Source organism: Gymnodraco acuticeps, unplaced genomic scaffold, assembly GCF_902827175.1.
Source record: "Gymnodraco acuticeps unplaced genomic scaffold, fGymAcu1.1, whole genome shotgun sequence".
Taxonomy (NCBI): Eukaryota; Metazoa; Chordata; class Actinopteri; order Perciformes; family Bathydraconidae; genus Gymnodraco; species Gymnodraco acuticeps.
In genome coordinates, this window is record NW_022990214.1 from 135,577 (window position 1) to 157,671 (window position 22,095).

Here is a 22,095-nt window from a genome sequence, read left to right on the forward strand (position 1 = left end):
ACACTCGGCTCCTCTTTTCACCCCCCGAGGGGGGCTAGCTGGCGGCAGCAGCCGTAAGCAGAGAGTAGCAAGCAGAAAGCGGCATGCAACATGCACTATCTACAAACATCTCTATTCTACTACGCTACTGCACTAGACGCGTCACACGCACCCTGTGGTCACACACACACACACACACCTCCAGAGACCCTGGGTTGGGGAGATCTGCTTTTTAACCAGTCTTTTAAAACGGTTTTGTCCTCACAGAGCTTTTATAATGCTTTTAAAAAGGGTTTTAATAAGGACTTATAGGGCTATGTTTATGGAGTTTTTTAAGCTCTTCCACAACCTAACCCTTCCTATCATTAATATTTCGGCCCACTCAACCCCCCTACAGATGGAGAACATCAGGTTCTTAAATCAGCTTATTTTCCACACACATCAGTCCCTCCCGAAATGAAGGCGTAGTGCTTTTGCCACAGAGCGGGATCATATTCACTGGTCTCCGGACACGGCTGTCGCTATGTGGGAACATTGGGTTTCGTTTTTAGGATTGGGAACCCAATCATCGACCCTCCACCGTTAGACGACAATTCAGTGGTTAATTTATCTTCCACGTTTGGGCCGAGCCCATCTGTGTTACATCTCCTACGGAAGGGTCTCTCTTTCATTCCTTCCCCTACTACTTGTGTTCTGAATAGAGGGTTACTTAAAGAGGATCTGGGCAAATACCATCGCCTGTTGAAGCTCTGTGCATATTTTGGGAATAAAGGGATAGGGGCGGCCCCGTGTTTCCAGGGACTTTCATCTTGGGAGCCTGGGGATAAAGAATTACCACGGGAGCTTTTGGTACTCATTCAGGAGGATCGTGTGACTGTGGATCATCTGCAACCTTCCATAGCCCCTTCCAACATGTCCTCGGAGGAGCACCGGGCCTTGGAGGAACTTCGGGGTAACAATACCATTATTCTCAAAGCAGCGGATAAGGGGGGTTCGGTGGTTATCATGGATAGGGGCCAGTATATCCGGGAGGCTATGAGGTTATTGGAGGATTCGGTTTATTATTTACCTCTCGACTCCCCTATTTATGGGGAGACAGCAGTTTTGATTAAAGGGATTTTGGGGGAAATGGCCAAGGGGCACTGGCTGTCTAAGAAACAAGTGACCTATTTGTCAGGTCCAGTAGTGCCAAAGCCCCGGCAGTTTTATCTACTACCAAAAATTCACAAACCCGTTGAGTCATGGTCAGTTCCCGGGCGGATGCCTCCAGGTAGGCCAATAGTCTCGGACTGCGATAGTGAGAGCTACTTTGTGGCAGAATGGCTGGATCATCATTTAAATCCTCTTTCTATCCTGCATCAAAGCTATTTGAAGGACACATGACTTTCTTGGTAAAATCAGGGCCATCACACTTTCAGAGCCTTGTATGTTTTTTACATTGGACGTGGTTAGTCTCTACACCAACATTAATAATAATATCTTTTATTTCTATAGCGCTTTTCTTGAACCCAAAGACGCTTTACATTTGGGAGGGAGGGTAGACAAACAAAACAAAAACAAAAACAAAGACAAAGCCAAAAAGAAACAAAACAAAACAGAAAAGCAGTCAGGAGGAAGTTGATTGAGAGGGGTGGGGCTTATAGATACAGAGTTGAAGAGGTGGGTTTTGAGGCGGACATTGATACGGAGATGGGGTTGCAGGCAGTGAGGAGCATTTTTAACCGGTTTCCGGATCCTGTCCGCCCGGATGAGCATATCCTGAGTTTGTTACACCGTAGCCTCACTAGGAACGACTTTGTCTTCAATAACAAATAGTTTCTGCAAGTTAAGGGGATTGCTATGGGCAAAAAATTCGCTCCAGCCTACGCAAATATTTATATGGCGGATTGGGAGGAATCCGCTTTAGCCCTTTGTCCGAAACTCTTTCATTGCTATTTCCGTTACTTAGATGATATTTGGGATATCTGGATGCATACCAGACAGGAGTTTGATTCCTTTGTGGAGGTGTTGAACTCACATCATCCTTCCATTACAATCAAACCCACAATAGGGGTTAGTGAGGTTACATTTTTGGATGTTGTCACCTACAAGGGCCCCGATTTTGTCACCACAAAACAGCTTAGCACCAGGGTTTTCTTTAAACTTACAGATTCTCACAATTTGTTACATTGCTCCAGTGTTCACCCTATACATACCTTCCAGGGTATTGTCAAGTCCCAGTTTATCCGTTTCAAAAGGATCTGCTCCACTACTGTTGATAGGAACTCAGTAACTAGAACACTGGTCACGGCCTTGAAAAGAAGAGCTTATCCTAGGGCTATGCTATGCCAAATTCAGGCATCAGTGTTTGGAGAGTCTTCTTCCTCTTTGCCTATTGTCAGAGTAGGAGGGGAGGATAAACAGCTGGCCCCATTTGTCATAACTTTCTCTCCATTTTCGGTGGAAGTAGGTAGGCGGCTGAAACAAAATGTTGAGAATAGAGTGGGGGATACACTTTTGGGTCGGTCGGTAAGGGTGGTTTCGGCATTCAAAAGGAACCAGAATTTGGGGGACCTACTGGTTCGGGCTAAAATCCCCTCGATGGTGTCCCATACCCGACCATCGACTGGGCCTAGGAGAGTTACGAACCCCACTTCCAAGAAGGTGTTTGCTTGCCAAACGGGCATAACCTTGGATCACTCTAATTGTGTTTATTTTATTAAATGCTCTAAATGTGGGATCCTATATGTGGGGGAAACAGGGAACACACTCAAAGCTCGATTGTCGAACCATCAATATACAGTTCGGAGGGGTGGGAAACAGTCAACCCACCTGATCAAACACTTTATCAGGCACGGAGCATTTTTCTGAGGGGCATCAGTCACAACCCTGATTGGGCAACCAGGGAGAGACAGCAGGAGGAAAGAGCCTGGATCAGGAAGTTGGGTTCATTTTTTCCAACAGGCCTTAACATGACTTACAGGTTGTATCATGGTTTGTTTAAAAGTACAATTATAAACATTTAAAAACATTTTTAAAAAAAGCCAGTTTACTAAACAGCCTTTTGTTCAAGAGGTACCAATGAAGTTTTGCTTGGTTTTTGCTTACCGGCTAAGACAGCACTCCTGACGGTATTTATATCCTCTTTTGTATAATTTATTTTATATTTTCCTTGGGTTACTCCTTAACCTGTTAAGCCCTGAGCCTGTTTTTCAGGTCTCAGGCTAGAAAATGACATTCCCAGAACACCATTACTTCCCTTCTAAAAGGATTAAATTAATAATCTTTTTTCTCAAAGTAATGATAAACCTGTGAGTTGCATGTAGAAAAGTCAGAATCAATATAGATGTTTTTTTATTTTAAAGAAAATTCAGATTGAACATGGTAAAAAACTGTAAATGATAGTGTCCGTCCAACAAATATTTTGTACTTATAGTGAAAACTAACCTTGGATGATGGGTTAGTAGACTAAAAGCTTTAGGAATCCAAAGTACAACATATAATAAGTACCCTGTATCAAGATTGATGCAAAACAAGTGATATTTGACCTTTTTTGACAGATTTAGCAAAAAAAACCTTCTGGGGCCATTTGGGTGGATTTTCCTTATCTCTGGCCCCCCTTGTTCGATTTTGACATGTGACATCTCTTTCTGACTGTTAGAGCCAATAGAATCGAAGGAGAATCTCCCCACACACACACCCAAAAAAAATGGCGTCTTCGCGCAAGCAGTTTTTTCCAGAGCGAAGCTGTCTCTAGGTTTGACATCTCAAAACCGAAAAGCTGATTTATTGCTCATGGATTATCAGAAATCATTTCAAAGTGACACATTGGATTAACCTATGGATTAACTTCAGCATCGTTGTTATCGTTTTAATACCATTGAAGACCACTTTTGACCAGACTACCACACAGGTGAGCCATTTTGCCGTTTTTGGCTAACTAGCTCCATATATTTTGATGCGTGTTCTTGTTATTATCTCCGAGAGTTCGTATACTTGAGTGATAATGAGGGTACCCATCGATTCTGTGTCTCCTCACGATGTGAAACGATGGGTTGAGATGTGCAGCAAAGATAAATAATAAGGTTGTGTGAGTGAATTTCTGTGCAGTCATCTGTTAGCATTTTTCGCTCGTTGCTAATTCAGAGGCTCAGCGTTAGCATTGTGTTTTTTTTTTTTGGAAAAACAATTAAAATGATCAGTTAGATGAGTTTCTTGCCGTTACATGGATATAAAACATTCATAGTTTATTAAATGAACATGCCCTCAGACACTGTTTTCTGCAAGATATTGCAGGAGGCCCCCGGAACCGGGGTCTCTCGGGCTTAACAGGTTAATGGTATTATATTCCTACCTGACTTGTTTCAGTTTTGGTTTTAATTGTACTATAGTCAGTGGTATTCTATTTTTCTTGATTTCCTATATTTTGTGTGGGTCCGCATTAAATAGATTTAGGTTTGCCGAACCCTCTTTTCCAAAATGTGGTCAGTCTGTTTTCCTGATTGTTTGGTTTCATTACTTTTTTCTAATCCCATATCCCTATTATTTTCTTCACCTAGGGGATTGCTCTGGAAAGGTTTTTTGTTGGTGGTGTGCCTGGGTACACTTTGGGGTTTGTTTTTTCACAAGTTACCAGGTGTTGGGTATCTGGGGTTATTTATGTTTTAGGTAGACCTTTCTCCCTCATGGTGACACTTTTATATTGGGTGTAAACCCTAATTTTGATTCTGAAACCTCTACTGAGGGTGACTGGGTTGTAATAGACTACTTCTACTACCAAGGGAATACCTTGCGGTGCTAACAATTGGTCTTTGCAAGTCAGGGTGGTAAGTTGCGGCCTTTCTGGGTCCCATTCTGGGACAGGACGCAGGTTGTGGCGATCCAGGGTGTCAGGATCTTAATCGCTACCCAGTTTTCTATGGGATTTAGTCCTCCCACAACAGCAGTCCATACTACACCACATCCGTTTATTTTTAAGTCCTTTTTTAAAAGTACCTAATTGGCGTGTTCCTAATTGTCACATCCCTTTAGCTATCGTCCTCTAGTCCTTGGTGTCTGGGCCGTGGATGCACCGGCTTTGGTCTCTATCTCCGGATCTAGTGTGTGCGGTTGTACCGTTGTTTTCTATTTCTTAGTACTTTTATTGTTGACCCGACTGACCTTTTCTCTGGTGTTAATATTAGATCTTATTTAATATTGGTCATTTTTCTGGGGTCTTGCATTGTATGGGACACAGTTTTTTGGCTTAAAAACTTAGTTTCTTTCTCTTTCTATTCCTTATTGGACACACTGTGGGGACTTGATCAACCCCAGCAGGGCCTTCCTGGGGTTAGAGTGTCTGGTGATAAATGGCCGAAACACTCAATGATATCTGGGTCCACTATTGAGGATGTGTCGATTTAATTTAAACATTTTGGCATAAATTAGGACGTTACATTTTTATCTTTTCAGACTTTCCAAAGTAGTAGTTGAAACATCATTACGACTGGACTGACTTTATGTTCTGTGATTCTTCCTTGAACCATATACTCCTGATTTAGACCAGATATTTTTTTAATAGGAATATTCTACCTTCTATACAATATTTTTCCACTTTTGACCCTGCGGTTTACCCTAAAACCCTTTATCCCTGACCCCTACCCCCCGTTTACTTCTCCTGGTCTATGGCCTCGTAGAAGGGAACGGGTTACAGAGATGCTTAGACAGGCAGGGGAGTGCATTGACGTAGACACGTTGTGCCTTTTCACCTCTGTTTCGGACTTCTTACTTCCTACCCCCCCTTGTTTTTCTCTTAACTATTCTAGGAGAGTGCATTGACACTTTTTAGTTGTGCCTTTCCACTTATACTTTCTACTTCTTACCCTCTAGCTATTCTAGGAGAGTGCTTGTACGTAGACACGTTGGGCCTTTCCTCTTGTACTTTTTTGCTTTCTACCCCTTTCCCTTAAACTTATTCTAGTAGAGTGCATTTACGTTGACACGTGGTGCCTCTCTACCTATACTTCTTGCTTTCTATTTTTCTTTATATACAAATATTTTATATATTTTTTTCACCCCTTCTCCCTTAAACTTTTTCAGGAGAGTGCATTTACATAGACACATTGTGCCTCTCTGCTTATACTTTTTACTTTCTTTCTCTTTGAGGAGTGCAATTACGTCAAGGTTTGACACGTTGTGCCTCTTCACTTGTGTCCCTGTCCCCTGATCATAATTTCCACCCTATTCTAAGGGGAAGCATTTACGCAATGTGGTGCCTTTTCATTTCAGTTTCTTACTTTTTATTTCTTCACCCCTTTCCCTTAAACTATTTTAGGAGAGTGCATCTACGTACATACGTTGTGCCTCTCTACTTTGGTTTCTTACTTCATGTTTAAGGGAGTGCATATACGTAGACACGTTGTGCCTCTCTACCTCGGTTTCTTACTTCTTACTTCATTCCATGGGAGTGCATTTACGTAGACACGTTGTGCCTCTCTACCTCTGTTTCTTACTTCATTCTAAGGGAGTGCATTTACGTAGACATGTTGTGCCTCTCCACCTCTGTCCTCTATCTCCTAGGGTCAAAGTTCATATGGCTAAGGATTCCTTTGACCGATTTGCGCCGGCCCGTTCCCTGCCTTGGACTTCTACACAACTGCTCGGGTCTTGATAGATTGAGTGGGGAAGTTCATGAGATATTCACAATGGAGAAAATCTTCAGACTTCAACAACCTTCATGCGACAACAACACAACTTTTACATCTGATAATTACTTTTAGAGATATTAAACATTGTTCAGACCTTGGTACAGAGGCCTTCAGATTTTAACATTAACTAGAGTGTATGATGTCACAGCTAGAGTGTAGGACAGCTTGAAATGTGCCTTCATATATTTTGTTAAAACTGCCATAATTCCCAAACCCTACATTCCTGAGACATAATTGTTCATGACAAATGTAGGAAAACATCTCGTAGCTTGAAAAATTACAAATAATTAAGCACAAAATAATTTTAAAAAATGCCTCTTGAGGGCATGAAGTGACAAAAACGTTCAACATGTCTCCATTAAAGCCCATTGTAATTTCAGGCTGATATTTCCTCACAGCAGCAGCCGCACACCTTTTAGTTAATCTGCCAAAAAGGCCACATTATTGACCCGAAAGTACACAAAAAGCACACTTCAGATACTCAAGGTCCTTGAGATTTCGATTTCACCGATATCTGTTACGATTCTTCAACAAAACGTTCACATGTAAGAGGTTTATCTCCTATTCAGAACAATGGAAACCTTTGATCTCTGGACACGTCGTTAGCTCAAATATAAACACCTGTGTCATGGAACACGATGATGTCATAACTCCAACTGACATGCTCAGAGCAGCAGACTTCAGATAATGGTTAATGGTCCTCCCCTCAACAGCTCTACATCAATTATGGGGTGTCATCATATGCCGTTTCCATGGAAACGCATCCCTCGCCATAAAAGACGATGTCGCTATACATTAACTCCTATGAAAATGTTCAAAAAGTGGTCAAACTTCACATGTGTGCTAACAGTCCAGCCGTGAAGACATCTACGGGACAGTTTTGAGATTTCTTCAAATGCCGTTGCCATGAACACGGTTTTCTCATAACTTCAGTGAAAATGCTCCAAATGGCCCAAAATTTCCCAGGTTTGGTAACGATGCAGCCATCAACGCATCTAAGCGTATTATGGGGTGTCATCAAATGTCGTTGCCATGGCGACAGACCACTCGCCATCAAGTTAGTTCAATAGTTTGAAGTTCAAATATTCTGCTGTTTTTCCAAGCCTTTCTTTTCTTCTCTTATCACACATTCAAGACCCCAGTGTTCATGTATCATTTCAATCTAAATTCTTCACTTTCTTCTTACACATTACATTTCAGCATAGAAATTCAGCGTCAGCTTTTCAGCATAAAGCATTCCCACTGGCAATTTCTTCAGGAATTGCATTCTCTAGTTAACTACATTCTCATTTAGCTGTACAGTAGCTTTTATAAACAAAAATAAAGACTTGAACCATGGACCCTGCGGTTGTGAGTCAATTGCTTTCCAGCTGAGACACAGCCCACACACTGAATCTACCCGAAAACACTGCATCCTATTTATTCATGTTTTTATTCCTACATTTATTTATGCTTTTATTTATACTTATGAAATATTCCGACCTCTATATAAGTGAGGGTCTGAGCTCTCTTAATTCCGTCACCGGGCCCGGGTACAGGAGGGGTAATATGGTTCTTATTATACATCCATGGGTAATATGAGCGTTGTGGTTCAACCGATCTAAAGCACTTTCTGAAGCAGTCATGTGGTAACGACAGGCAGCGAGGCTTCGTTTGTCATCGATGACGTCACTGGCCCAAAACGATACAAGCCTCGATACAAGCTTCACAAAAAGCTTCGGGGATTACTCGACACACGCTCTGAAGCCTCTCCGCAATACGTAACATCACTAGTAAAAAGGCTAGAAATAAGTCTTTGCCATCAAAGTAAGACCTGGATTGAGTTTAGGAGACTTTGGATGGACCCCTAATGTAAATGTATTCCCTAATTTCCAACAAAAATCGGTTTCGGAATCATTAAAAGCTCAGAAAAGAAGTGTCAAAAGGTTAAATTGCAGAGCTCCTGGCTGAAAATATCTGCTGAAATGAGGTGTACATTATATGGCAGAAGGATCAGAATGTCCTAGGTGTGCAATTCTCTACCACTCTTAACCCTTTTAGAAAGAGCAGGGTCATATTTGATTGGCCGAGAGGGAACCCCAACAGGTGATCTGAATAACCTCAAATCAACTCAGGAGGAGAGGGACAAGTAGCTGAAATGATTTGGGAAAAGGGAAATAAAAAAGAACAACCCATAAATAAGGGATAAAGTAAATGTAGCCAATATAATGGCTTATCACCAAATCGGTACATAACATAACAGGAAAGTAGAATACATGCTAGAAAATTATTGTAGCCACGTATACATTAGTTGAAAACCATCCCATTTTTGACTTTTTAGGGATAGACTACACTCAAATGTAGTTTCAAAATACCACTTTTGCCAAAACTTCTCATTATTTCCTTTGATTAATATTTTTAACATTAAAAAAACAAATACACCTTAAAAAGCAAGAGGAACAAAAAGAGTTAACTTTGTTTAAACGCTTGTTCTTGTTTACACCTAAATAAATCCCCACTGTATGTCTTGAGATTTAGATTGGAAAAACACATATACTAGCTATACTATATTATAATACAAATACGGATTGAACAGTATTTATTTTTAAGTCATTCTTTCCTGGACGATAGTTCCTGTTAGAAAGGGACATTGTGAACTTTTCTATTTGCTATAGAACATTTCTGATTTGTAATAGCTGGTTTCTGTAACCCTAAGATTTGAGTAGTTTCTCCTGATGATTGAGCTGGGCCTGGCTGACGGCAGCCTGATCGACGAGCTGATGGAGCTGACGGCACAGAGCCTGAGCCAGAGGGAGATCCAGGAACACTTCAACATCGTCAAGGAGATCGGCCGGGGGAAATATGGCAAAGTGTTGCTGGTCACACATCGCTTCAGGGGTTAGACTGCACTCTAATTTACAATCTCTTTCAGTGGAGAGTAACCTTGTAGCAATTTCTTTCCAACACCAAATACAGTAATATAATCCTGTCGAGAAAATGTTCACTTTCTTTCCCCCGTACATATGCATTGATTTGAATCTGTTGCAAATCGATATCTAAAAAGTAGGTGATTACATGTTTTAGCCAATTTTTAGGAATGTAAGGAATGGAATTGTTTTAGGGTTAGGGGTAGTCATTTGTTTAATTTCAATTTTAGGGTTAGGGTTATCAGCTCAGTGTTAGGGGGTTAGGGCTAGCACTTTCATTAAGTTAACTAGGAGACTTGATTACAAACAGCGACCAGTACAACCTACACAAATAAATAACTTCCTACATTTTCCAGTAAATGCAAATAAGTTGTCATTTATAGAGCAAAAAGGTTGGACTGGAGAGACTTTAAGGAACTTTACAGAGAAATTAGAGTGAATAGAAGAGAGGTGGGAAACACATCATTTGAATATAACATAAGGTGGGTGATGGCCGTCCTCTGACTAGGTGACCTGAGAGGACATAAGTCGAGCCAAAGTGGAGCAATGAATGTGTCTGTTTAGAAAAGGACAGAGCAGAATGCAAAGCACGACCTGGCATTAGGCTGGTTGGCTTAAGGCCTGGAAGCTTTCACTTAAAAATAACATTGGAAGGGGGGTTAGGAAGTGATCTCGGTGCAGCTTAAGGTTGTAGAAAATCCATACAGAAACTACTAAATATCAGCACTGCGTCCCTAACCCTAAGACAAAGAAGATATGCATGAACAATGATAATAATAGCCAAATTACTTGCAGGGACCCCCATGGCCTTGAAAGTGATGCCCAAAGCCTCGACTAAGCTGCAGGGCTTTCTGCGAGAGTACTGCATCTCCTTACACCTGTCCTGCCACCCCTGCATCGTGGGCCTCTTCGGCATTGCCTTCCATTCTAATGAGCACTACTGCTTTGCCCAAGAACTTGTCATTGGGAGGGACCTGTTTGCTGTCATCCAGCCAAAGGTGAGTCAAACATTGGCAAGACACTAAGAGGAAAGCCATGCTAGCGGCTTTGTGAGGTTGCATTTAGGTACAGTGGGTTTAGAGATGAATGCTAATGTCAACATATTAACATGCTCACACTGTCTAAACTGACACGTTTTGGACAGATATAATGTGAACCATGTTCACCACTTTGTTTTAGTCTGTTTTAAGCTCACCGGTATTGACATGGTAATATTTGGCTAATGGGAAGGATTCATTTTTGACCTTTTTCCAGTATTTGATCATAAAACAATCAAGTCAGTTTCATGTATTACAGTAACTGTAATAATAAATAGTAGTTGGCTACTTTGTGATTGCAAATAAATTGTCGAGCGCTGTACTCTGAACCAAAAGTAAGTCATTTGTTTTAAAAAAAAATGCTCTGTGCCAATCTAATCAAATATTGTAGTTGAGTAATAGTACAGTTACTTTAACACTAGAACCGCCAGAGGTCGCTGTATACCTAAAACTGCCAACGGGTCAAATGTACCCGCTATTGATTTTCAAGTTACAATGTTCTTTTATTTATCATACAAGAAGAGTGAGTTTTGATCTATCTATCTATCTATCTATAAGGAACCGCAGTAGACAAAAGGCGTTGCTATATCAACACGTCATGTTTACGCTGCATTTTCTATGAGGTAAATATTACCCGCTGGCGGATATAGGTATAAATGGCATTTTCTTTGACGATTTTTTCAATCTTACTTCATATTGACAATTTTTGACAACAGAGGGTGCTACATAACACACTTTCAGGAAAAGTCACGGACTGGGAGACTTGAATATTGTATTGGAAAAAAAGTTACATACAATCAAAAAACAGCTGGGGTCAAATTGACCCGTTGGCGGTTCTAGTGTTAAAGGGTTTTTACTCAAGTAATAGTAAAAGTACATGTATAATAAAGGTACTTGAAGGTAGGGCTGTGCAATTAATCGTATTTTAATCGCGATTACGATTATGGCTTGTGACGATTATGAAAACAGCATAATTGACAAAATACGATTATTTTGCTGGGTGTGCTTTCGCCCCTCCCTAAAAGCCCACTCGGCCACGTGGGAGTGACATGTGTTCAGCGCGAGCGAAGATGTCAGAACAAGAGCAGCAACTAGTTAAAAAGAATGGTCGCGGGGAGATTCCCAGTCGATCGCGAGAGATGTGTCTAAAAATAGAACAACAATATTCTGTTTTATCGTTAATGTCCTGTAACATAATCTTCCCGTGCCAGAATAATGCACTTGAACGCATCAAAGCTTTGTGATTGGCCGGCGTGGCTGGTGGGCAGTGGGCAGTGCAGTGACAGTCCGCACACACACAAGACCGCAATTATGGCAGAAGCAAAAAAGCCCAAAATATATAATTTTCACTCCGAGTGGGAGGATGATTATTTTTGTATCTATTCCAATTCAAAGTCCATCTGTCTTATCTGCAATGCGAGCGTTGCTTTATCGAAGAAGGGTAATTTAGGAGCGGCATTTCAAAACAGTGCACAAACGCTACGAGACGGAATTCCCTCCTGATTCTGCCCTACGCTCCCAAAAGGGGAGGGACCTGAAAGGACAGCTAAATGCAGCACAGCAGTCCATTTTCACCAGGCCCAACAACAAGAGCAAGGCTGCTACCATAGCATCTTATCGTGTCAGTCACGTTCTTGCGAAACACATGAAGTCTTTCAAAGATGGCGAAGTTGTGAAATAAGCTTTCCTGGAGGCTGCCGACGCGCTTTTTGGGGACAGTAAAAATAACAGTAGCATTTCAACAGGTTTTTGATATAATAAAAACTCAAGTTAGATACCGTTATTAATCAGCTGTAAGTTTTAGTTTGTTTGAACTTATTCATTATAATTATTGTACAAAATGGTATAAGAATGCAAACATTAAGATCTGTTCTGTTTAAATTGATTATAGTCTATTATCAATTCAGGTTAAGAAACTAGTGTTGCTTGCATCCTATTTTAAAGGCATTTATTTTTATACTCTAATAAAATTCAACAAAAAAAGGGTTTGATTCTATTAATGTTGTCTTTTTTATTGCACGTTGGCAGCAGATTCCTGTAGCTTCAGATCTGAGTTGTCTTATTAGTAAGCCTAATTTATACTTTTGTAGCAACACTATTTTTATATAATAGCAAAGAAAGGGTTCAGAGTATTTTCTTTGTCCTGTGTCATATGTGGCAGCACTGCCACAAGTTCCTCTTCAGAGAGGGTCTTCAGTACAGGTGGCAATATTGTCACCTGCCTGCGCTCATCTCTGAAACCAGACCATGTAAACAGCCTGGTGTTTATTGCAAAACATCTTTAAGAGATGACATGAGCAGCCCTACCAGCATTTGCCATGGTGGCCACATTTTTTTTATTTGGTCTTAAATTGTAGTTCAACATTTATTTCCTGTTACTTCTGGACCATGACGGTTGGCCAGCCTTCAACGTTTAACTGAGTGGAATATGTTGAATATGTTTTACCAAAATGTTGGCTATATGTTAAGGAGTTTTCAGTAGGTTGTGACAGTGCACTGCAACATATTTGATTTCATTTATTTGGGTCTAATTTATTTTTATTTATCATATTAATATATGTTTAGTATGGTTTTGGAAGTGCGCTCCAACATATTTGTTGATCTTGTTTATTGGTAAAATATTATTTGTTTTAAAGTTCAATAAATGGTCAATGAATAATCGTCAAAATAATCGTGATATCAATTATTGACCCAAATAATCGTGATTATGATTTTTGCCATAATCGCACAGCCCTACTTGAAGGTACTTATTAGTAAAATGTTGATCAGTTAAAATGTACTGGGTACACTTTACTGAGTTTATGTACACTAGTAAATCCAAAAACAGCAACATTAGCCCTGTAGTCCAAACCAACAATAAATATAATTGTTATGGACAGAACTTTGCCTTACCATTATATTATATTATATCTGTCAAAAACAACATGTCAGTGTGAGCATGTTAATATGTGTAGCCTCACAATAATTAACAAGGAAAGAAACAAAACTCAAACAATTGAATACAACTACTCAACAATCAATTAAAACTCTGTGGACACCGTGGTGGGCGCAGCAAGCGTTGTCATGCTTCAGTAACCTTCCACATATTATTGAATCAACAGCAGAATAAATCATGGAAAAGGCAGACAACTTGAAGCTGTACAAACAATTCAAACTCCACAGCAGTGGCTTGGCCCAGTGGCATTGGCAGAAATCACTATGTTGTATGGCAACCTAGCCTATCCAATACCAATCATACCATCAGTTCTGAAACAGTTATTCATACAAGCCTTACTATCTATCAGAGGTAATGTTACAGGCACCAATAAGACAGCATTAACAGCATCATTAATCAAGGGTGTGGATAGTAGCACCAACATGCCAAGTTAAAAGGAGCATGGACCCAGAGTAAACCACCAATACTCACACAATGCCAAACTAAATGTATAAAACCATTATTTGCATCTTATGCAGCCATGCAGACTCAAACTTGATGTAGGAAAATCTGAACAGGGCTGCCCTTGCCCCACGCAGAGTTATGATACCCCTGGTTATGAGGGGGTGATGAGGCCCTCTGTGTCCCGAGCCCTGTGGCGCGCTTAATTGCGCAAGATGGGGCCCCACGCAGTATCCGTGATCTGCGTGTAGGGAGGGGCGGGCCTGACATTTTGAACATTTGCCTCTAGCCTTTCCTTCTGTATGTAGTGCTTTGTGATTAGAGTGCAATCTTTATTCTGAAACCTTCAAACATTACACAAAGAGCTCTATCCCTCCTTTGTCTGGTTGTTCTAGGTGGGTATTCCAGAATCTTCAGTAAAACGTTGTGCCGTCCAGATCGCCAGTGCCTTGGAGTTCATCCACAGCCATGGCCTGGTCCACCGGGATGTCAAGCCAGAAAACATCCTCCTGTTGGACAATCACTGCTGCCAGGTCAAACTAGCAGACTTTGGCCTGGCCCAGAAGAGAGGAACTATGATACGATTTATCACAGGGACACTACCCTACATGGCCCCGGAGCTTTGTACCGTTGCCTTAATGGAGGGCCAGAAAGAAGTGACCACCCCTCCGCTTAGTGTGGAGCCAAGCCTGGACACCTGGGCCTTCGGGGTGGTTATTTTCTGCATCCTCACGGGCTACTTTCCCTGGGAGCGCTGCATGGACTCGGATGACTTCTACCAGGAGTTTGCAGACTGGTGCACAATGGAGGAGACACCAACCACTGAGGAGGACGTTCCTCCTTTGTGGCAAAGGTTCACCCCAGAAGCTATGGAGATGTTTAGTAAGCTCCTTGCTCCTGATTTAGCAAAGAGGTGTACAGTGGCGGAAGTCAAAACTTACGTGGAAAAGGACTGGCTTAAAAAAGTGAACGTGATTGAGCCGCAGCAGACAGTAGAAAATGACAAAATCAGGGAATAATTCTGGGCATGGCGAGGTGAAGGTAGAGACTAATATGTATATAATATAAAGCTTCTATAGGCATAGGCAGCATGTCGAATATGCAAAAAAAGGTGCCTGAAACGTATGGTGTTTACATCATGTAGAGGGGTACCATATATCTCTAGAGCTTGGGTTATATATTCAATTTAAACGACAGGAGTACTCAGAAAACATCATAAAGTATACAGATGCTGGTGTTATTGTGGTGGAAGAAATATTCAGATGCAATAATGTGTACTTACATAATATATTATAACCAGAAGGCTTAACTACTTTATATTTGAAAAGTCAAAACACGTATCATACACTATATTCATGGTTTTTATTATTAATATAATTGATATCAAAATGTAGGTTAGTATGTAGTTGGACAAGACAAGGCTGATTGAAACAACTTTATACCACTTTATAACACTACTAGAACAATGTATTGCCTGAGTTTCATCCTGCATCTTTATATTGATGGTGTTTTTTTTGTAAAGATACCAGGTCGATCAAGCCATGCTCCTCTGGTATTTTAATAAAAACGCACAATATTTTATAAATCATAAGTCTTGAATGAGAAATCTGTACAACAGAATAGTCAGGTAAATATTTAATAACATCTGGCAGTACTGATTCCTTTAGTTTTCAGCATACTGGGAAGTAGCCTGAGGAACAAGGGTTAGGGTTCCCAGCCCCATAAAATAATATCTGTATTTACATGGAGTAGCAAATCCTACAATTGCCTTAACATTTAAAAAAGCGTCTTTGATAAAAAAATAAATACATGAAGGGGGTTTTAATGAAAATAAAATAAAAATAAAGCCTCCAGGCACTAGGTTTTATGTAGCGAAATATCAAGAACTAAGAATGAGGAAGTGTTCCATTTTGAGTGACTATCCAGAGATTGTACATACTGTATGTTAACATAACAACAAATGAAATGCATCTTTGTTCATGAACTATGTGACTTCGTATTTTTGTAGTTCTCCAGTATAAAGTTATTCTCAAGTCTGTCTGTGCAACAGCATTTCAGCATCAGCTCCAGCTACGTATATTCAGAATATTTTGTATTTTGTAAATAAAACTTGGATTTGGTGGGTGATATAATACATATTACAATTTGTTTATTCATAAAACTGAAGAAGCATTAAACAATGTGCACGTGAAGTCACAAAATGGACCGCATGGCCATGACAGAAGAGGGAGATGCAGACAACCAGGCTAATTAGGAGAACAACAATAATTTAAAGGTAGAGTTATTAGTAACTCCAGAATTATTGTTGTGTATGAGTAGAAATGTCAGAAACACAAAGGCCCAAATAAATGCAGCAACTGAGCTCTAAGGGACTTTATAACCGTGCACCAGGCACAGGTGTCGTTAACGAGCCCAGGTGTTGCTAATGGGCCAGGTGTTCCCGCTTTACCAATGACCCGAAACAGAGCCAAGCCTTTCCTTTCCTTGCTTCCTCTCATCACATTTAAGTCCTGTCAGGTGAAAACAGGAGGTGAGGAAAAGACACATGGGGTCCTTCTCACTTCGGTTAAATGGATTCCTTGCGTCCCTCACTTGCGTCGTTTCCCCGTGACTAGTCCCTCCCACCAGGGAAGCATGGAGAGACGCAAGGAAACCACGAGAAGCAGGGAAATGAGTTTTAAGAGCAATGGGACACCCCCGCCTACACATTTACTGACACAAACATTTGTATCATCTGTTGTAGACCCAAATAAATAAAATCAAATAAGAACTCATTCTCAAAAAAGATAAACGCCATTCTTAAAATGTATAAACGAACATTAGTTGGATTAATATTGATTAGAGTGCACAATAGAAATAAAATAATTGAGAGAAGAAAAAGAGATATGTTATCTATCAAAACCCAGTTAGATTAACATTCATTGGATTGCACACTTTGTTTGTTTGTGTGGATATGTAGCACATTAACATTTTAATAGCACTTAATGACTGACTGAATGGAAATGACAATAAATGAAAATGTAAAATGAAAAAAGCGATCATGAAAATGTTTCCAAAAAATGAATAAAATGATTTTTGACCACTTTGTTGTTCAGATATATCACATGTTTGTAACTAAATTAAACATGAATTGAAACAAAACACAGTATAAACTGAGGAGTGACTCCCGTGAGGTTCATGTATTTTCTTCACTCCGCTGGGAAACTGCTCTCATGTCAAGAAGCATCAGATCAGTGCATGCGCTGCATCGTCCAATCAGTGAGCGATACACAGTAAGGGGGCGGGGCGAGTGTCTGAGGATTTCATCGAAGGATGGTCTGGTGGTTCCTCGGTTTTAGCTCCTCGATTATCGCTCCTCGCTCCTCCGACAAAAATAAGGCCATTGGGACGCTACTCAAGATGGCGCAGACAAATCAACTTCCGGTGAGACCGAGACCGAGGAGCGAGGAAATGAAAAATAAGAGAAGTGAGAAAGGGCCACGGAGATAGGAGTTGAGGCAACAGGCATTTAATACAACATATATGAAATATATGAAATATGAGGTGTTGCTCAACTGCATCAGCTGTCTACTGTTTGTATTTTATAATTTCTGTCAGATGAGAATAAAAGTGTCATTAATAGTTACGCATTTACTTTAAATTCGATTTACAATAGTAAAGTAGAGTAACAAGAATGTACAGATTTGTTTTGAACACACACACATAGCCTTTATCTAGCTTATTTTGTGAAGCGCTGCAAATGTTTGTATCAAAGAAGTCCATCCATCCACTTCTGTTTCTCCAATCTTGCTCTTTATATCTATTATATTCAAAGTTAGATCATGACAGATCCATGTCTCAGTTTTTATTCTCCCTTTAACCTTCTTCACTGTCCCTCTTCAGCCCGTTTACATTTAATAAGCTCTTGGTGTTCTGCTATAGTTGGCTGTGGCGCTCCACTGATGGATGTCCTGGATGTGTCGGACTCGGAGGGGGGTAGAGCCAAACTTGGCCCGCGTCCTGAACCTGCTTGGTCCCCCTCGTGCTTTACAGAATATTTAAGGCATTACGCTGACCAGGTGATCTTTCAGTTGACCCCTGTGCACATCCAGGCCTGCCATACAAACACTAATACAGCCAAGTAGACCTGTCCCCAAAGGCCCTCTGCTGGTGCCCACACGCAAACAGTAAGACAATCAGTTTGTGTCTTACAACATAACATAGGAACATCATTAGGTGTTTTAACATGAATGAGAGATTATGCTTTCCTGCTGACTTTACCAGTACTCTTCAAGTTAGACTTAACAGATAAGCAAAGTATAATTTCCAGGAAACTACATTTACACGAGAATCGAGTCTTATCATCTCATCATTTCCTTTGCCTGCCAAATAAAGATCGTTTTGTGCGGTTGTGAAAGAAACTGTGGTCATGGACTTTCCACTCCATCTTATCTATAGAGCTGTCATGTTTCTGATACTTTAAGAACAGATCTTAGTAAATCACCATGCATGCACTGATACAGGTACTTATTTTCCAGAACTTTCTTGACCCTTTTGATGCCCTTGGCCATTGGTTCTCAGCCAGTGGTGTGTTACATCATGACTGTGTTGAGGGGACATTTGTTTTGCTGCCAGGTAAAAAATGAAACACACAGACAAACGGCCTTACTGAGGTATAAAAACATTAAATACATGAATTTGTATAAGTATAAATAAGTGAAAACAGGAAACATGTAGGCTTCTCCTCAATATTTGTATTGTCGTTTGTAATTATTCCAATATACAGTATGTATATCCAATATGAGTCTGGTCCGCTCAGTTTCGTGAAAATATTGCCAGTTTTCTGTTATCATAAAGACAAATACAACTTAGACAGAACCAAAAGCATGAACTCATTGGTGGAGGTAATAACAAATTGCACACAACACTGACATTTTAGTGGTGGAGTGCTCTCTGGGCTGCTACACTTTCAGAATAGATAACTTCAATTGGCTTTCTTTTTTTATCATAGCATATTTAATATTTGGGCAAAAGAGACCATTGTTTTTTTTTAACATATATTACATCATAACTGGCTGCTAAATCCTATGAACTGTAAAATGTGTAACTTGTTTATTATAATTAATTGTGTATGCATGCTTAGGAAACATTAAGCTGTCTTTGGCTCTTTTCTGCTGTAACAATGTACATTACCCCTCAGTGGGACTAATAAAGGGATTCTGATACTTGAGGTAAAAAACCAGTAGCCCCATGTGACCAAGGACTAATTCTAGTATAAGAAAATTGTTGTATCTATTAAACTACATGGAACAAAAAGTATTTGGTATTTAGGAACTGATAACAGAGAGAATATTTCTTTTAAAAACGTTGTCATTTTCAAAAATCCTTACTTTGGCAATTAATAAAAAGGTTGCCCAATGTCTGTACCAGATTACACAATTTAAGACTAAACAGAACACATTGTGTCCCTTTTTCTTTTTCAAACTTAAAACAGTCCTAGGCACAAATTAGAAGGTCATGGGGACTTGAGTCTCTACATGTCACTGTGTAAATGTCCCCAACACACACACGCTGTCAAGATATCCAGGCATTCTGCATAACACCATACACATGGGAGCACTATTAATAATACGCTATTGTTTGTTATGGAAAATCACCACAACTGAGGCCTTTCCCGTAGCAGATGGCTCGACTGTCTGTTACCTCCATAAAAAGGCATTTGAGGTGGCTGGAGAAACTTCTGTCAACACTGAATTGTGTTTGAACCAATGACTGTTAGGAACCGCAAGAGCCAATCCAGCAGAGTAGACAGGCCAACGTTTTAGAGATGAATATTTGAAACATGAGTATACAAACATTTGGTCAAAGGGCTTATTTTAGAAAAAGCTGTTCACACTCTTTCAGAATATTGACAGTTGTATTTGAAAGACAAATATTGATGCTGAAACCTCACAAAACATACAAATCGTACACTTAACATACATTAAAAAAGTTGGTCAAAGTTGTGATATTGTGAACATTACTGCTTCGTAATATATTCAAAAGTCCTAATTAAGACTAAGACAGATCATATATGCAGAGGGATTTTTGTACCGGTAAAGAATGATGTACATAAATGTCGCTTAAAGGATGGATGATGGTGATAATGCTGACATGCTGACGTGTCGTAGATACAGATCGGTGACTGTTGTGCCCACATCTTCCTGATAAAGATATCACTTTTGGCGGTTGGGCCGCGGAACACAGCCTGGACTAAAATGCACCACTGTTTTTGTTGCTGCTGTTGCAAATAAAAAAATGTAACTAAAAGAATACCTTGTTTTTGGTTTTGTCTCATTTAGTCAAATGGTTCTTCTGTTAAGCAAAAATGTAATGGAACTGCATGCAATCGTGTGTTGCCAACTGACAATGTAATATCCTTGATTATAATTGTTACCATGGTAAACAACTTACTTTAGCTTGGTAGCATGCTAACATTTGCAAATGTTAACTAATTACGAAGTACTGAACAAATAATATGATCTGATTATGAAGCTAGAAGACAAGGGAACACTCAAATTATTTCAATTCAACCTCAGGGAACTTGAATGTCTGTACCAAATGTTATTGCAAAAGTAAAACGATTTCACTCCTCAAAAATGTGCACATCACGGTAGGTCCAGAGAAAAAGTCAGAGGATAACCACAGTCATTAGGATTCATCCTCTGGAAACCATGTGACTGAACGGCAATCCATCTCATATTGTTGATGTTATTTAAGTCTGGACCAAAGTATTTTATTTTTCATTCCTAAAAACAATGGTAGTCTTCAACAAATAAATCATTAAACATGATTAAAGCTCAATGGCATCAAATGATCAAAATAAGTGGACATAGCCTTCCCTCAGTCTGATTGTAGATTCTCATAATGTTTTATCCTATTAAACCTTTTCCTGATGAGTTCATGTTATTAATCCCTGGTTTTAAGTCATCTTTATTCCAGCATGATCTTCATTTTGCAATGTACTGTATGGTCCCATATACAGTAGTGAAAATGAGATGATAAAGTAGCGTTAGCTTTAGGGCTTGTGATTGACAATGTGGCACCACCTTGTCCTGTCATGTGCCTCGGAAGCTTAACATTCTCGTCCAGATGTGTTCATTTTTGGCTCCAAAAAACAAGATGGCTAATGCAAAACTCTCAAACCCAAGGCTTCAATATGGTAATGGCCTAAATGGTGCCAAAATACTAGTATATTAAGGGCTACTTGGAAAGTAGCCACGACTGCTCTATGTCAAGAGACAATTTATTTGTTCTACAAAGAGGTTTTCTAATTTGGTTCTTGCAAACTCAACTACGACACAATGACACTTGTAACTCTGTTTCACTGACGGAGCACTATGTCTCCGCTGTATTTATTTTCCAGCTTCAGCCACACAGCAGAGCTAATCCTGCATCATGATCCCTCTGAAGGCCTCTCTGCGAGGCCGGGTGTGATGTTTACATATCATACGAGGGCTGCTGCTTACAAATTAGTCCCTTTGGGTGTATCGCTGGCACTGTGATCTCAGTGGACGTTGGCTAACTCCTGACTAAACATGTGAGGCTCAACATGTCCGTCAATCTCTTAAATGCAGCACCAGAGTGTCTGTGGCTCCCTTACGGAGGTCCTTGCTCATGTTAACATTTGTAGCGAGCAGCTGCTTTCTCACTATGTCTCAACCAAGGGGGGGGGGAATGTTGAGGTGATTTCTAACAATGTTAAAATGCATGGAGATTAAACTGTATTAGAACTGTTCAAAACAAGAAAGAAAATATGAAATATGAACTAGAATTAACCCAGCAGTGGATTGCAGGCAAACTTGAGTCATGTGAAAATGATGTCTTGTTAGGAAATGGCTTATTGTGCTGTGTATCAAACTATATATGACTTATACAACATACAGTTTGATACTCAACATCTGAGCCATTTCCTATAAGTCTGTGATCCATTAGATGTAGGTAGATGATGAAACCTAGTAGTGGTAACAGCATACACAAAACTGCCGTAAACACCAAATGGAAATAGGAATAAATAAAACATATAGCGAATAAAACAGACATGCGTTAAGTCGAGTAATTTCCTGACATAAATTGTCATGAACGACACTCAAACAGACGACAATAACAGCCAG

At 40.0% G+C, this 22,095-nt stretch overlaps 1 protein-coding gene across 1 annotated transcript; it reads left to right on the plus strand.

Annotated features, from left to right (window-relative positions):
• Window positions 1-9,358: 9,358 nt before the first annotated feature.
• si:dkey-8e10.3 (serine/threonine-protein kinase SBK1) lies at window positions 9,359-14,982 on the plus strand. Its single transcript, XM_034218553.1, has 3 exons — window positions 9,359-9,521; window positions 10,346-10,548; window positions 14,359-14,982. Exons 1-3 carry the CDS (start codon window positions 9,359-9,361, stop codon window positions 14,980-14,982), a joined length of 990 nt encoding a protein of 329 aa, XP_034074444.1.
• The last annotated feature ends 7,113 nt before the right edge of the window (window positions 14,983-22,095 follow it).